This window comes from Xiphophorus maculatus, chromosome 1, assembly GCF_002775205.1.
Source record: "Xiphophorus maculatus strain JP 163 A chromosome 1, X_maculatus-5.0-male, whole genome shotgun sequence".
In the NCBI taxonomy this organism is placed as follows: Eukaryota; Metazoa; Chordata; class Actinopteri; order Cyprinodontiformes; family Poeciliidae; genus Xiphophorus; species Xiphophorus maculatus.
Window position 1 is genome coordinate 13,751,540 of NC_036443.1, and position 16,160 is coordinate 13,767,699.

Consider the following 16,160-nt stretch of genomic DNA (forward strand, 5'->3'; position numbering starts at 1 on the left):
TGAAGTTATGTATGTGGATGCAGTGACAGGAGAAAGTATTTGCCTCCATAAAGCTTTCTTCTGCTGTTATGTTTTGTCACACCAAAACGTTTCAGATCATCAAGCAAATTTTGATGTCAGTCCTTGTATCTGCAAGTGCAGCGAATTCTTTACGTCACCCTGGAGGAATTTTCTTCTTTGCAGAATTAAATTGTTTAGAGCATGAGCAAAACATCAGCTCTTTTAAATTTATGTCTGGACTTTAACTAGGGCACTCAAAAACCTTAATTTTGTTATTTTATTTAACACTTTCATAGATGGACTGCTGCAAAACTCAACTGAGCTTGAGTTTAGGGTCATGAACTTATCAGTCGGTCGTCTTGTTTTCTAGTAGAGAGCAGAATTCATTGTCCGGTCAATTATGTTTTGGTGTGAAAGAAAATTAGATAACACTTTATTTGACGAGGCGTGTATAACACTGACATGACACTGTCATAAACATGACATAACAGATGAAGGAGTCATAATGAATGTCTGTGACTGTTGTCATGAAGCGTCATTCGGTAAATAATGACACTTGTAATACAAAGTTGTTCTATAAGTTGCATACCAAATGACACTTCATAACAGTCACAGACATTCATTAAGACTCCTTCATGATCATAAGGTGTTATGTCATGTTTATGACAGTGTCATGTCAGTCTTATGCACACCCCGTCAAATAAAGTCTTACTGAAAAGTATAACAAGTCATCTTGGTTCTGTAGCATCACACTACCACTAAAATGCTAACTTTATTTTTGTCTGACATTCAAATTTGTTTGCTGATCTAAAACATAAGTGTGACAAAAATGACATTATTTCCCTGAGATGTAGCGGAGATGTTTTAAAAAGTCCTTGATATGAAACAGTGGTGCTCATAGAGATTTTAACATGAAGATATGTTTGGAAAAAAAAAAATTGCACATCTTGAGTTTTGTTGATGCTTAGTTCTCATCATTATTGTTCGCATTCCTGATAGAGACTAGTGAAAAGTGCTGCAATAAAAACAGAATTATTATCTCTCACTAAAATGTTTGGAAAATGAAAACTTTTGTTTTGATTACATTTATTCAGAAAGTAAGAAAATCCTACATTTTGAATTTTTTAAATAAAACCCTTGATGCCTCTACTTTTGATGATATGAAACCAGTGACAACCTGCTTTCAGTTTTCCTGGAGAAGGTGCAAAATGTTTATTTAAATTCAGTTTAAAGGATTAGACACAATGTTCCCGAGAGTTTTTGGAAAAGAAGCAGCCCACAGCATCATAAATCCACCACCATGCTTAACAGTGGAGTTCAGGGACTTTTTTCAGCATTAACACCTGTATATTTGTTGCCAAATAAAAACCCCAGTCTTATCTGACTACAGCAAACAGATCCTATTAAGAGTATATAAAAATTGTGTTCTTATGTTTGTTATGTTTATTTTGGTTAGTCAAAAACAGTTTTAAGATAAGATTTTATTTATATTGCATTAGCACTTTATATGACAAAAAGGAGTATTTTCTAGAAAATTGACAGATAGATCTAATGTGACACTTTGTTGGTAAGTCTGGGTGACTAGTCAATTTCCTGTCTTAGTTTAATTGAGTTAATAAAAGCAATTTACTTTAGATAATGCTGATTTTCCGTCACTCTTTACAAAATGACTGTAGTAACATTAAAAGGTTTGATTTTTCAAAAGATTTTCAGTGTGAGATCATGCAGATGATAAATTGATTTTTACACATCTTTACCGCGTGTGCTAATCAGCATCACAGATGTCACATACTGTAAAGTTAGAGTTCTAATTTATGTTTCATTTAAGCCATCTCAACGTGCTAAATGATAGCAGCTACAGTAATTCGCCTCAGCGCAGGATGTGTTTATGTTCGCCCTGTAAGAATGTCTCCTGTGAGTTTCTCCCTGGACGGAGCTGAGGCTTTCCCTGCTCTTCGTGTAGCAAAGTCATCATCTTCCCAAAGGGCTGCGAGCGTTGTCATGGCTGATCCCTGCTCTACAGCAGTACAATGCTGATGCTGTTTCAATCACGAGTTAATAAATCCCTATTATTCAGACTGGTTCTTATTGTGTTTATTTGCCTGTAATTAGCTTTTCGTGTTGTATGTCCTTTTCTAATCCAAGACCCAAAAGAAAACCCAGCTGAATAAAAAAAATGAACATGGTTCCCGAAGGGAGAGAGTGCGCTCGTGTTACAGGAGCATTATTCATCCAGCTGGAGAGTCAGAAAGGATTGAGAGTCAGCTTACTATTAGCGCAGGCTGCATTTAGCACAGAGCATGTATGAATAAGCGCCCAGCGTTTATACAAACAGCACAGGTATTGTTGTGGAACAGGTGGGCTCCCTCCATACAGTCAGTGTAAACTATCACATATATTAAATGTTTACATCTAAAAAAAAGGGCATTTAGAGGGTTTACACAGATTTAACAAAAGAGCAAACAAAGTCCCTCAACATCTATTAGATACTTTTCCTGGACATGTTGCTCTGTGTGAATGGTTGATTTTATAAACGCAATTGTGTTGGGTACTGAATGACAAATAAAATAAAATCTTTACATTTATTTAAAATACCTAAGAGGCTGCCCTCCCATGGAGGTGTGCACAGCACTGTCACAGCGCCTCCTGCTGTCAGTGACGGGCTTGACTCCTGTAATCACACTGTAAAAATAAACGTCTCTAATTTATGGTATAATATCGGCACCTGTGGTTGCCAGAATTTTACCGTATTTGTGCAGTAAATACGGTAAAATTTTACAGTATTTAAAATGTTCAATGATTAAAATTTTCCAGAATTTTACTGTATAAATACAGTTTAAATACAGATGCTGGTATTTTACTGTAAATTAGAGACTTTTATTTTTACAGTGTAGGATCCCAGCATGATTGGTTTAGTTTAAAAAAAGTTTTGATTTCTAGGAAATGTACTCCCATCTGCAGGAATAGCAAACAGTTTTAACTTTTTATTGTGATAAAAATAACATGATAATTTTAAAAAACTTAAGAAAATTATATAATAATGTGCCAGAATATTCTGGTTTTCTTCTAAAGTCAGGGCGGGTGTAGAGATCTACACTGACCATTATTTTCTTTGACATACAAATACACACCAAGGATAAATGACAGAATGATCGTGTTACTGTTCTGAACCCAGTTTTTTTTAAAGCATGTCACTTTTGGGAGGTGACTGACATTTCATCGTCCGTTGTCAGTGGTTTCAATATTAAGGAAAAAGGAAAACATGGCATTATGGTAATTAATGTTGATTATCTGTCTCAAACAGGGAGTGGCAATCATCTCTCTCTTCTTCATCCTGGTGTCCATCACTACGTTCTGCTTGGAGACGCATCAGGCCTTCGACGTAAAACAAAACATTACAGAGCTTGTCACAGAGGGAAATATCACGCGAATGGAGATCAGGGATGAGACCGTCACCAACCCAAAGCTCATCATGGTGGAGGGAATCTGTGTGGTGTGGTTTACCTTCGAGTTCCTGGTCCGAATCATCTGCTGTCCAAACAAACTGGCCTTCATCAAGAACACACTCAACATCATTGACTTTGTGGCCATCCTGCCTTTCTACCTGGAGATGAGTTTGAGGGGTCTGTCATCCAAGGCGGCCAGCAACGTGCTGGGTTTCCTCCGCGTGGTGCGCTTCGTGAGGATTCTGCGGATCTTCAAGCTCACGCGTCACTTTGTGGGCCTGCGCGTGCTGGGTCACACGCTGAGGGCCAGCGTCAACGAGTTCCTCCTGCTGGTTATCTTCCTCGCATTGGGAGTGCTCATCTTTGCCACCATGATTTACTACGCCGAGCGCATTGGAGTCACCTACAACCCCAAGATTGAAAATCACTTCAAAAACATCCCCATCAGCTTCTGGTGGGCGGTGGTCACCATGACGACGCTGGGCTACGGGGACATGTATCCACAGACATGGCTGGGTATGATGGTGGGGGCGCTGTGTGCTCTGGCCGGCGTGCTGACCATCGCCATGCCCGTCCCGGTCATCGTGAACAACTTCGGCATGTACTACTCACTGGCAATGGCGAAGCAGAAGCTGCCGAAGAAGAAGAAGAAGCACACCCAGAACCCAGACGCGCCGACCGACTCGGCCTCCTTTGTGAAATCGGAAACAAACTCACACATAGACAGCACTCAGAGCGACACGTGTCCGCTGGCGGCGGAGGAGAGCAGCAGCAGGAACCGCTCAGGTGAGGCCAACATTTCACACTAAAGGGCCAGTCCAACCAAAATGCACTGCAGTCTTTGCATGCCGTTTGATTTTTTATTTTTTTATTTATTTTTGGAGCTCAATGCCTTAAAGAGCTCAGAGGTTTTGATCTGTGGTTCTTTTATTAGATTTTATTTTTTCGATAATATCCTACCTGCGGAGTAGGATAGTCACTCTGGTGTTAAGGCTGCACAATATATAGCACGTTTCTTGTAATATCACTGTTTACATTGTGAATATGGCGAATAAATACCCAGACTATCATACACTTATGTTTTCTATGTCTGCAGTATAATTGTTCATTGTTTAAACAAATTATTATTCAAGTATTTAAGTTTAGGATTCTTTATTTCTCCACCTGAAAACAGGAGACTATTCATGATGAATACTATGTATCTTCTACGGTACGGAGCCCTCTAGGGGACATGGGGAATTTTTTTTCTTTTGCGTTACCTCGCAAAACTTTTGCGTTCCCTCGCAAAACCTTTTGCGTTACCTCGCAAAACTTTTGCGTTACCTCGCAAAACTTTTGCGTTACCTCGCAATACTGTACTGGTCAGTTATGCAGCATAATTGAATACTGCAAGCCTTTCCTACGGTGGGCGCTGTACTTTCTGCTTTAATATAAGGTTATGTGAGGTATTTCCATGAATTTTAGTATCTTTTTGTGAAATATCTGAAGTTTTATATCTTTCTTTAGGATAGAAAGGCACCACAAACCTACGATATAAACAGAAACCTTCCGTAAGTAGGAAAGAAATAAAAATACATTATAATTTGGACTATTTCTGAGTAATTATCGCGGGTAATAAATCATCTGACAGTTTTGATTGTGTCTCTGTTGTGTTCGTAGTCTGAATGGTTTAAAGAGCTGCTTTCAGTGCCGCTCCATCTTCGCCTTAACAGATATAAACATTCAATAAAAAATAAATCGATTTTCAATCAGTGTTTTGCACCAAACAGTTTTTACTGTTAACAAGTTTTTATTATTAAACACACGACAAACTAATGATGGTAAAGGGCCGCACTGGGTTAACTCGGGGAATCTCATCTGTCCGTGTATCAATCAGCTCCAAACCTTTTCTTTGTTCTGTCACAATTATCGATTTATTCCATTTTGATGATCAGGTTCCAAACTTTGCAAGGACTGACCGCCCCACTCACCGCTTCCTAATACACACAAAGCCAGTATCCTTCCCATTCATACCTGGTGACGTCACTCCCACGTCGACACACCTAAGTGTCAAAGCCGCTGCTCCTGTCATATCAATAATTACTTATTTCATTCATAAGGCTCTTACAGAGCCTCAGTGAAAACGTGTTTATTATTATTAACTGTTTGGTGCAAAACACTGATTGAAAATCGATTCATTTTTTACTGAATGTTTATATCTGTTAAGGCGAAGATGGAGCGGCACTGAAAGCAGCTCTTTAAACCATTCAGACTAGAACACAACAGAGACACAATCAAAACTGTCAGATGATTTATTACCCGCGATAATTACTCAGAAATAGTCCAAATTATAATGTATTTTTATTTCTTTCCTACTTACGGAAGGTTTCTGTTTATATCGTAGGTTTGTGGTGCCTTTCTATCCTAAAGAAAGATATAAAACTTCAGATATTTCACAAAAAGATACTAAAATTCATGGAAATACCTCACATAACCTTATATTAAAGCAGAAAGTACGGCGCCCACCGTAGGAAAGGCTTGCAGTATTCAATTATGCTGCATAACTGACCAGTACAGTATTGCGAGGTAACGCAAAAGTTTTGCGAGGTAACGCAAAAGGTTTTGCGAGGTAACGCAAAAGTTTTGCGAGGTAACGCAAAAGGTTTTGCGAGGGAACGCAAAAGTTTTGCGAGGTAACGCAAAAGTATTGCGAGGGAACGCAAAAGTTTTGCGAGGTAACGCAAAAGTATTGCGAGGTAACGCAAAAGTTTTGCGAGGTAACGCAAAAGAAAAAAAATTCCCCATGTCCCCTAGAGGGCTCCGTAGTAATCTTCTAATACCACAAAACCACTGTGGTTGGCTTTCAGATTCCAGAGTCGTTGCATTTTTCCGACAGATGCTCTGCGTTTACTCATATAGACAGAAATCCACCGTGATCAAATTACTGCCCATAACATCTCAGTCAAATTGGATTTCATCACAGCAAAAATGCTGCTTTTTATGCAATGTGCCTCAGCCGTGGTCTGGATCTACGGGGAATCCTTAATAATAGCTCTGGCTTTCTTGCCGTCGTGTTTTCGTCTCCACGCCAGACTCCAAACAGAACGGGGACGCGAATGTGGCCCATTCAGACGAGGAAGGCTGCAGTCTGACCCAGCCGCTGTCCCCCAGTGAGAAGTGGTCGCTGCACTGCTCCAGAGGACGAGGCAAGAACAAGGAGGGCACCTGCTTCATCCTAACGTCGGGAGAGCCCAGCATCCATGTTGGTGGGTTACATCACCTCAAGTTTCATTTAGCTCAGTTCAAGTAAATCCAATCCAATGAAATTTACTTCAGTTCAGTCTAATCCTAATCCTGTTCAATTCAAGTTGTTTAGTAAAGATTCAGTTCACTCTTTATAAAATGCAGTTTCAGTTTAATTAAGTTTAGTTCGGTTTTTATAAAAACCCCAGTTCAGCTCAGTTCACTTAAATTAACTTAGAATCCATTATGTCTTTACTGTTGGTCTTTGATTTCTTTAATTATAATTGCCATACTTGGGAATCAAAGTTTTTTTTTTTTTTATAATTAAACTAAGATGTTGGTATCTGATTGCAAATGAAACAGATAATTAATTAATGAAACAATAGTCATAGTGACATTGAAATATAATTCAATATATTTGAATTATATATATATTTATAATATATATATTTATAATACGATATATATTTTTCAACAAGAAAACAAACGTAATATGAAAACATATTTAGCAATCAAAGGAAAACCCTCTTTTTGGATTAGAGATATTAAACTCACAACTCCAGTCTCAAAATATCTTGATTGGCTTCCTGTCTGTTGTTGCATTGATTTAAAATCTTTATTGCTCACATTTAAAGTTTTAAATGATCTAGCTCTGTCTGATTTGTGCAATCTTCTCTCAGCAGCCACACACCTTTAAGAGCATGTTCCCAGATTAAAGTTAAATCATAAAGGTGATCTACGTGTCCACAATGCTCAGCATAGATTCATTTAAATGTCTTTTAAAAACTTACTTATTTTTCATAACCTTTGACTGCTAAATAGATTTTGGAAATCCTAACAATCTTGTTTTTAATCACAGTTTTATACCATTTTGTATTTTATGATTGTCAGCTTAGCTATAAAAGACTTCTGTCAACCGTTGTTGTTTTAAATGTGCTAAGTAAATAAATTTGACATCTGCATATTTTGGTAATCTCAACTAACCCATTAAATGTCAGACAGAGTGAAAAAAATATATCTCATAAATATTTGAATTCAACTCTATCTGCCAAAACTGATGCCGTTTTCTTTTCTTTTGTTTTTTCCCCGCCTACGTGTTACAACTTGTCACCAGCTTGCAACAAATAACATTAATCAACACTCAGTGAGTGATGGAGCTTTCAGGAAATACATTCAAGTACAAAGTCCATGTAATGGGCTGTTGAAAAAAACATGCAAACTCTCTCGGGCCACCAGCTGTAGTAAGTACTCCATTTATGAGGCCTGTTTTTATTTCTCCCAAAGCAATAAGGCTAATGACCTCTCCGAGTGAAATGCAATTTAGCAAAGTGCAAAAAATATATATATATATATAGATATAGATATGTGAAATGTGAGGCGTTCTAAGGGTGTTTGGTGATCTCAGAAAAAATGGTGGGATCTCTGTTTTAAATGAGTTTGATGTTGCTAAATCTGAAATAATTACAGGAAAAAAATTATTATTGTTTTGCTAATCAAGCAAAAGATGTAAAGGAAAGAGAAAATGCACAGATTACCCTCTACTTTTAGATCGTCTTCCCTTCTTCATCTGAAACAAGTAAAGTGAGCATCTTCACGTAGCTGCAGCTACCTGTCTGAGGAAAGTTGTCCGACTTTTTTCTTTCAGTTGACAAGATTCAGGGATTTCTTGCATGTTTCTCCTGTTTCTAAAGTTTCTCAAAAGACTCTGATGAAGCAACTTATCTTCCAATTTCTAGTGATTAGCAAGCCATTAGTGGTTTTACTGGTATGGTTTAGGTCACTGTCATGTTGCAGGGTCAGCTTAACCAGACTCATCAGATGCTACAATCGTTTTTCTGAAGGTCTTTTGATCTCACCATAGTGTTTGCTCTCCTGTCAGTCAAGATAACAACAAAATAAACTGTCCCTATTTTTGTTTTTAAATCCTAATACTATACTGTGTGGATCTTTTCCCATTAAACACCAGATGTGTTTTGGTGCCCTGTGTCAAATCAGCAGCGGTGCAAGAGAAACATTAGTTTTCGTCAGCACAGACAGAAAGATGATGCAATTACAGCTCCAAAGCTCTTTTATTGATTTTCTATTGATCTGAAATGTAAAAAATGACACAGAGCTGCCTGTAGTGACTCCTGGTAGCAGAGATTCCTCAGCTCACGCTGACGACACTGTCGTCCCCATCAGCTTAAAAACTGAAGTTCTTAAACTGTGAAATCAAACTGAACTAAACTCAGTTCAATGGAGCCCGTTTTGATAAATGAATTGAGTGTAGAAGAGGATTTGAGGTGCTTAGTATTTGTAATCCCACAAAAGGCTTTTCCTTTGATTGCTAAATATGTTGCGCACGTTACTGTTTTTTAACAGCTGCTTCGTTTCAACGTATTTCCACACCCTGCAGTGATGACTAATTTCTAAAGAGTTACAATAGTCCAGGTGAGAGCTTATAAAAACATGAAGCACCTTCTTCAGATCCTTATAGGAGAGATAACTCTTTTCTATCTCTGGAAGTCATTGCAGACCTCCACAAGTCTGGTTTGTCCTTTGGTACAATTTCCAGATGCTTAAAGGTTTAACACTCATCCGTTCGTGCAATTTTATTCTTTTATTCTTAATGTCAAACAACTTTCAAGTGTAAATGAGATGAGGGATATGTAAAAATAATGGAGGAAAAATAATCTGAAAGCGTGAAAAAACCCCCCCTAAAATTTCAGGTTCTCTTGTGAAAAAGTGAGAAAAAGAGACACAAGTGACAAAATGCTGATGAAAGCCAGAACATCCCAGAACTAATCTGTGATGGAAAGAGAAGCGTGTTAATTGAATCCAGTGGTCTGTATCTGGTGAGCATCTGTATAACAGCATCCTGTTCTATTACAGGATCATCTCACATGCATGTGTCTCTTATTAGCCAACATTATCTGAAAGAAAGGTCATTCTATTAACTCACATTTCGCTCCAGCTCGAGATGTTTCCATGTAGAGGTACTAGGCTAAATTTAGCTTGCTTCCTTTCTTGTTTGATATGACTTGTTGATAATTTTGCTTATAGTTTATTTTAATTGTAGTTAATTGTGAGTGGAGAAAACCTACATCCTGCTGCTGTCCTATTTCATAAATATTTCTCATACATGTGCTGCTGATTAACCACCATTATCAGAAAAAATGGATAAAATTCAAAATTCAAAGTCTCATTTTTTTTTCCAAGCATGAAAAAAGCTGCCTGCCTGTGGCTGCAGCCATTTTCAGTGGGCTTGTTGTAAATAGATTATGACTCAGTGGCTCTGGTCTTCAGTGCTGTGCCCATGGGGGCTTGGGCTGCTTGATACCAGAGAGTTGCCGGGTAAAAGGTATGGATAATATTTCACCAAAGAGGTATGAATTGCTGCAGAGCAAGAGATGGATGGATGGATGGATGGATGGACGGACGGATGGACATCTGGAGATGCTCTCAGAGTTAACAGTAAAGGGAGGCTTACAGCACCAACAAATGGTTGACTTGAATAAAGTCAGCACAGGAAGCTTCTTCAATACTTAATGCCGTGTTTTTATACATGTAGAACCAAACACTTTCAAAATGCATTCGTAGAGTAGAGTGCACCATGAGAGTGAGTGAGGATGTGCAAACAAGCAGAGGAAATGTTCCAGATGAACCTGGATATTCCTCAGAGACTCTTCTGGATAAATTGGAAGATTGATTTTTTTTTTCCTCACTAGTAGGTTTCCATTAACAGCACAAAGATGCAAAGCAGAGCCTTTTGTCAACCTCAGAGGTTTTCTGTCTGCGGTGTACCGTTGTATTTTAAATAGTTACTAGTTAGTTAATGATCATTTTAGTCCTTTAATAACCTTTCTGAATTTTTACATCTGATGTAGAATAAAAATTTAGTTATTCCATCTCTGTTTATTTGTTCCCTCCACACACTTTGCCACTGCCCACGATGCACAGCTCAGCACTAGAAGTTTAGATGTGAATAGCTAATTTTTCAATTAAACTATATTCAGATGTGCATTATTCTGTGCTGATTATTTTAATGCCTGGTCTGAATGAGCCCTCTGAGTATTTTCTATGGAACATTTTGTTCTGCTCTGTCAAAACTAGAGATTTTAACTCAATCCAACATAACAGAGTAATAAACAAATGCCGGGTCCTTCAAGTAGGTGAAGAAATTGCACTGCAAAAACACAAAATCAAAGTATTTTTGGTCTAGTTTCTAATGCAAACATCAAAATACACTTAAAATGACACAAGAGGAGCATATTTTAAGTGAATAATTCTTTTTTTTATTTTAAATGTATTAGTTACTGGTAGATTATTTCTTAACAAGACATTTTTCCCATCTATAAGTGAAATAAATGACAGTGGAACTAGCACTTTGTCATGGAATTATTGAGTTAAACCAAGCTCCAATATCTTGCTGAAAAGTTACTTGTGACATCGTTTTTTCTTATTTCAAGAGTACTAACATGTTTGCACTAGAACTGTCACTCAGTTCATAAAGTGAAACTCAAATTATATAAATTCTTTACACATTAAGTAATTTTTTCCCCATGTATTCTTTAATGATCGTGGCTTACAGATAATGAAATATTGTTGTTCATCTCTACCTTTGTGTTTCTCAACAGAAGGCTGTAGAGATATTCTCGGTACCACTGGAAACTACACCCAGCCGGAGGTCACCACTCTGACCTAACGAAGGAGGTGGAAATGTGAAGTCTGCTGTCCGATCCCTGCTGTCGAAATATACCGCAGAGCCACATATTGTACATCAAGATGAATCATTTCTGTTTCCTCCTGTAACATATTTGATCAACAGTAAATATGTACAGCCATATTTGCGAAGCACTTTGCATGTATTGCATGACCTAACATGGTACTAGAGTTATACCAGATACACTTAAAATGAACTGGACAATATAGCTCCTTTTAAGGGCCCGGAAGCCGTTTATTTCTGCATACTTATGCGCTACAGGCTCATGAAACCTCAGACAGTTCTCCCTCCAAAGGAAATTGTTCTATTTTTTTTTTTTACAGTTCAAAGTGGTAAAACCCCAAATTTTACTATTTCTGTTGCGAGAATCATTTTCCTCCAGTACAGCGACATTACGCAGTAAAAAACAAACCCACAATTATTTAAAGAAAGAGGAAAACAAAAAGCACCAAAGTTATGTAAGCACTTTTGTTCTTCTTCTTTCAGCATGGCAATACATCTTATTCTAAAATGTGATATTATATAAGTAAATTAAGTAAGAGGTCAGCTGGCCGCTAAATAACTAACTAACTAACTAATTTAGGTCTTAAACTCCAAGCAAGAAACTTAGTAAAGAACTTTGAATTTGTTTAAAATAATTTACAATCCAAACAAAAACTGTCCTCACAGTGACTGCTATTTATTAGTTTGTGTAGTTAAATCTTTTTTTTTTAATATAATTTAGATAGGTAGTCACTGGGATTACAACCTTTACAGAAATATGAGCACACACACCTATCATGGGGATATTGTGTCTTATTCATTTTGGATTTTTAATCATTTATTTGAACTGTTGAGTTTTCCTGGTGGAGTGACGACACGACATACAACTTTAATTTTTTTTATAAAAATAAGAATTAGGAGCACAACTATAAATTTGCTTTGGATTTTCTATCCACCAAGAGTCAAAAATAATACAAGCAGCTCTAATACATACATGCAGTACATCTAATATTTTGCTACATGTCTTTTAGCAGATAAATCAACCACTTCTGTATCCATCAATAAGCTCCGGGTTCCTTTCTGGTGCAGAATCAGATTTTAACTATTTTACTGGCTTGAGGTTGAAAATTTTAAAGGAGTAATTTGCGAACTTTAAATTTTGACACAGTTAAGTTCCTAACATAATATTAGACTTCTGTAATGGTATTGACAACAATAGTATTGAAAATTTCGGAGTCATTTTTAAAAGTAGAGTCAATATCTGGACACAAAATTAAGTTACTAATATTATATCTTATAATAAGCAAGGCAGGATATTTAGCCAGAAATACTTTATGCCTGCTGGCTTCAAAAAGTGGAGGCGTTTATCTGAAAATTAGCATTGATTATTGAACCAAATCATTGGAGTTGTATGTTGTCTTATCATTTCACAGTCGAAATAAATCAATAAAAGCCTAAAATAATACAATGGTGGTGGTAGGTTTGAACAGAACCGTAGGTTTTTATTAAGACACCTTTGAGCCTAGATTATCATATTTTCCACTGTTTGCCTTCTGCTGCGTCACTGCCTTCTAATGCTGCAGAATGTGCAGATCTGTCTGTCTGGAACAGCCCAGAAACAATGCTGCTTAAGCAACATGTTAACTTGTAAATGCTTGTAAATTAGGACAGTTTGACAGAAGCTGGAGAAAATAAATCGGCGGAGCAGTATTGTCTGTTTACCATATTAGCTCAGTGCAGTCGATGCATCGTTACTGGTTGACTCTGGACCAAAATGCAGACTATTAGATTACGTGGTAGATTTTCTGTACGTGCTGGTAAAAATACATACGGTACAATGCCATCGGTTCCGCTCGTGCCTCATGGTGAGTAATGGAGTTTAGATGTCTGTAATGTAATCAGCTTTTGTTTCTCGCTGCTTCCAAGCCCAGAAGCAGCAGGAAAAGGATTTCTTTACCCATGTTTATAATGTATTCCTCATGCTCTACCATAGTGGCCTTATGTTTAATAAAGCAAAAGGGAAATTAATTTATGTCCTTAAACTATTTCTATACTGACGCTGATGTCTGTAACGTATAAGCAGCTGTAAGTATGTAGCACAGTACATGATACATGATTAATTACCTGTAAGGTCTGTGTATGCATCATAAAATAGCTCTCTCATTGTTAACCAACAATGAGAGATCATTATTTTGAATATTCACCTTTTTACCCTTATTTTCTGTATTTCCTGTTGTACATATTTGACGTTATCAGACAAGCACACTGCACATCTGTTCAATATTTGACCTGAACTGATCATAAAGGGAACTGTGGTGAATTTTAGCCCAGTTTAACTGTCAGGTGTGTCGGGGTGTGTGTGTGTGTGTATGGGAGGGAGTGTGTGATGTTATACCTCCAAGGCATGTATTTCTATGCAGAAATTCAAATAAAACCCATTTCCTCCTCCCCCCCGGTGTTGAAGATACGTTGGTGTCGTTTCTGTTTTTGTTCCTCATTAGCAGAGGAGTTTTTCCATCAGCTTTATCTGCAGCTATTTATAGACGAACCAGCAGACGGCTCGTAGCGCCTGCTCGGAGCGCTGCAGCGGCAGTCACAGCTGCGCCTCCTGCTCTCTGCTGCCTCCCTGATTATGTACCAAAAGGTGTAGATGGCACGCAGATCACATCTCCATGGAGATCAGAGATGACAGGCAGCTAATTAACGCTCGGCTACACGCGTCCCTTTCTCTCACTGCTGTTTATCACATGCAAATAAACGCTGCCTGCTTGCTCTGGTTCGCTCAGACGACTCGCAAGCTTCCACTTCGGTGCGGCAAAATGATCAGTGGATTAGCTCCTTAATGAAAAGGTTGGATGTTCAGGGATGCAATGTGACGCTGAGATGGAGGGAAATGATCAACGAAAAGAATCATTTTTAGGAAAAGCTTTACATGAACTTAGCCCAGGCAGACAAACCAGGATGACAAACATACTCCTCTTCCCTACACATGCATTTTCAATAAGAAATGTATACGTGTTTTTTTTTCCTTCATAATTGCATTTTTGTCAAAAAATGTATTTATTTATTTTTTTTTTTTCTTAAACATGCATTTTCATCAGGAAATTTATATATTATGTTTTGTCTTTTCCTTATACAAGCATTTGTTCTTTTGTCATTGCCTCGGCTACTGTTTTTATTTTCCTTTTCCTTTTTGCGTGTCTTGTTATCAAGAGATGTTTAAATGCGAATGAGGGGTGGTGTCATAAGGCCTCAGCCTCTGCTGATTGGTTGGTTAGCTTCACACCATTTCTTGACGAAAACACATGTTTAAGGAAAAGAAAAAACAAAATATATAAATTTCTTGCTGAAAATGCATGTATAAGAAAGAGGAAAAGCATAAAAAAGGAGATTTCTGTTTTTATTTTTAATTATGTCAGTTCTGGTCCTCCATACAAACGTTGGTGGATCAAGATGTAGTCAGATATATTTGGGTGCTCATGATATGTTGCTTCACCCAATTGCTTCTTTATCCAGGTATTCATGATTCTCTTGTCATTCTCAGAAACAAGGATTTTCACATTATCTTTTCTATTTATAATTTAAGCTTTGTTTTTGGATAGTGGTGTTCATTGCTTCTGGAAAGTGATGATCCTGTAGCGGTCCACCCCTGATGTCCTCTGATGATGTCCAGATCCAGATCTTTATGTTCCTGAGTGATCCAGCATTTAACTATGAGACAACTGTTTCAATTAAAAGGGACAGTTCACTTTTAGTTGACTGTCTTTCTTCAAGAAAGATTTTGAATATTATAAGGTCCATCAAAATATGTTTACTCCCAAGCATGTTTATCTTTTTATTCAAATCTCTTATCTCGTTTAATTTAAACATAGAATACTCCATGGTGTCTTTTAAGTCTACATTCACTGTAGCTTCTGAAAAACTTTAAAAATAGTAAAAATGTTATCATGAAAAAGTTTCAGTAACAAACATTTACTAAATATGATCAACAGCGTTGATACTCTGTCAGGAGTTTTTGTCGAGCTTTAAAAAGGTGTTTATAACCTTTGAACTGTTCTAGATTTAGAGAAATTCTGATAACAAACTAATGTGTTTCATGGGATTTCAATTTTTACAGACACAAATAATGAAAAAAAAAACTGTTCAGATTTGAATTCAGTCCCCTTTAACCGGATTATTCTGAAATAAAATCCAACACTCCCAATTGATGAAAGTTGTTTCAAATGTGATCTTTAAATGTAGCAAAGAATGAATGAATGAATGAATGAATGAATGAATGAATGAATTAATTGATTAATTTCAATGCCAAGAGCACCTTTAAATTGATAAAAAAATGAACTGTGGTTGAAGAGGAACAGTCAAAGTTGAAGGGTGATGGAGAATCTGCCAGGGCTTGTCCTGTCATCCATGATTACTCCCTTTTATTGTTCCTGCTTGTTCCCTGCTTTTTCCCCCTCTGCAAGAGGTTGTCATGACAATAGTGAACATGGTTACCATGGAGAGGGGCTCAACCAGAGCCATTTTGCTGTCTGAGCCACTCATACTGTGTAGTCTTGACTTATCCCGAATAAACTTCTGCCAGTCCATTAGTTAATGAGGATGTAAAGTTACATGTTAATGATGAATCGTTGTTGACCCGAATCATTATTGTGAAAGCATTTAGATAGAGAAACGACACGCTGAACTGAATCTATTTATTGATCTTGCTTCATGCAAGTCAATTCAAGATGAGCTGAACGCAAAAAAAGTGTGGATTTGAAGCAGCAGTCGAAATGTCGGAGTAATTTGGAGACTTTTTTCTGAACCCA

At 37.3% G+C, this 16,160-nt stretch overlaps 1 protein-coding gene across 2 annotated transcripts in view; it reads left to right on the plus strand.

Moving 5' to 3' along the window:
- kcnc4 (potassium voltage-gated channel subfamily C member 4) overlaps positions 1 to 13,817 on the plus strand; it is a 28,073-nt gene extending 14,256 nt beyond the window's left edge. The window contains exons 2-4 of one of the 2 annotated variants that reach the window (XM_014469650.2): positions 3,305 to 4,232; positions 6,518 to 6,691; positions 11,285 to 13,817. In XM_014469650.2, coding sequence (XP_014325136.1) covers positions 3,305 to 4,232; positions 6,518 to 6,691; positions 11,285 to 11,352 — 1,170 coding nt within the window. In that variant the 3' untranslated portion in view covers positions 11,353 to 13,817. Of the gene's footprint in view, positions 1 to 3,304; positions 4,233 to 6,517; positions 6,692 to 11,284 lie in introns of those variants that run through there. The other variant, XM_023335297.1, reaches the window with a different exon arrangement.
- The last annotated feature ends 2,343 nt before the right edge of the window (positions 13,818 to 16,160 follow it).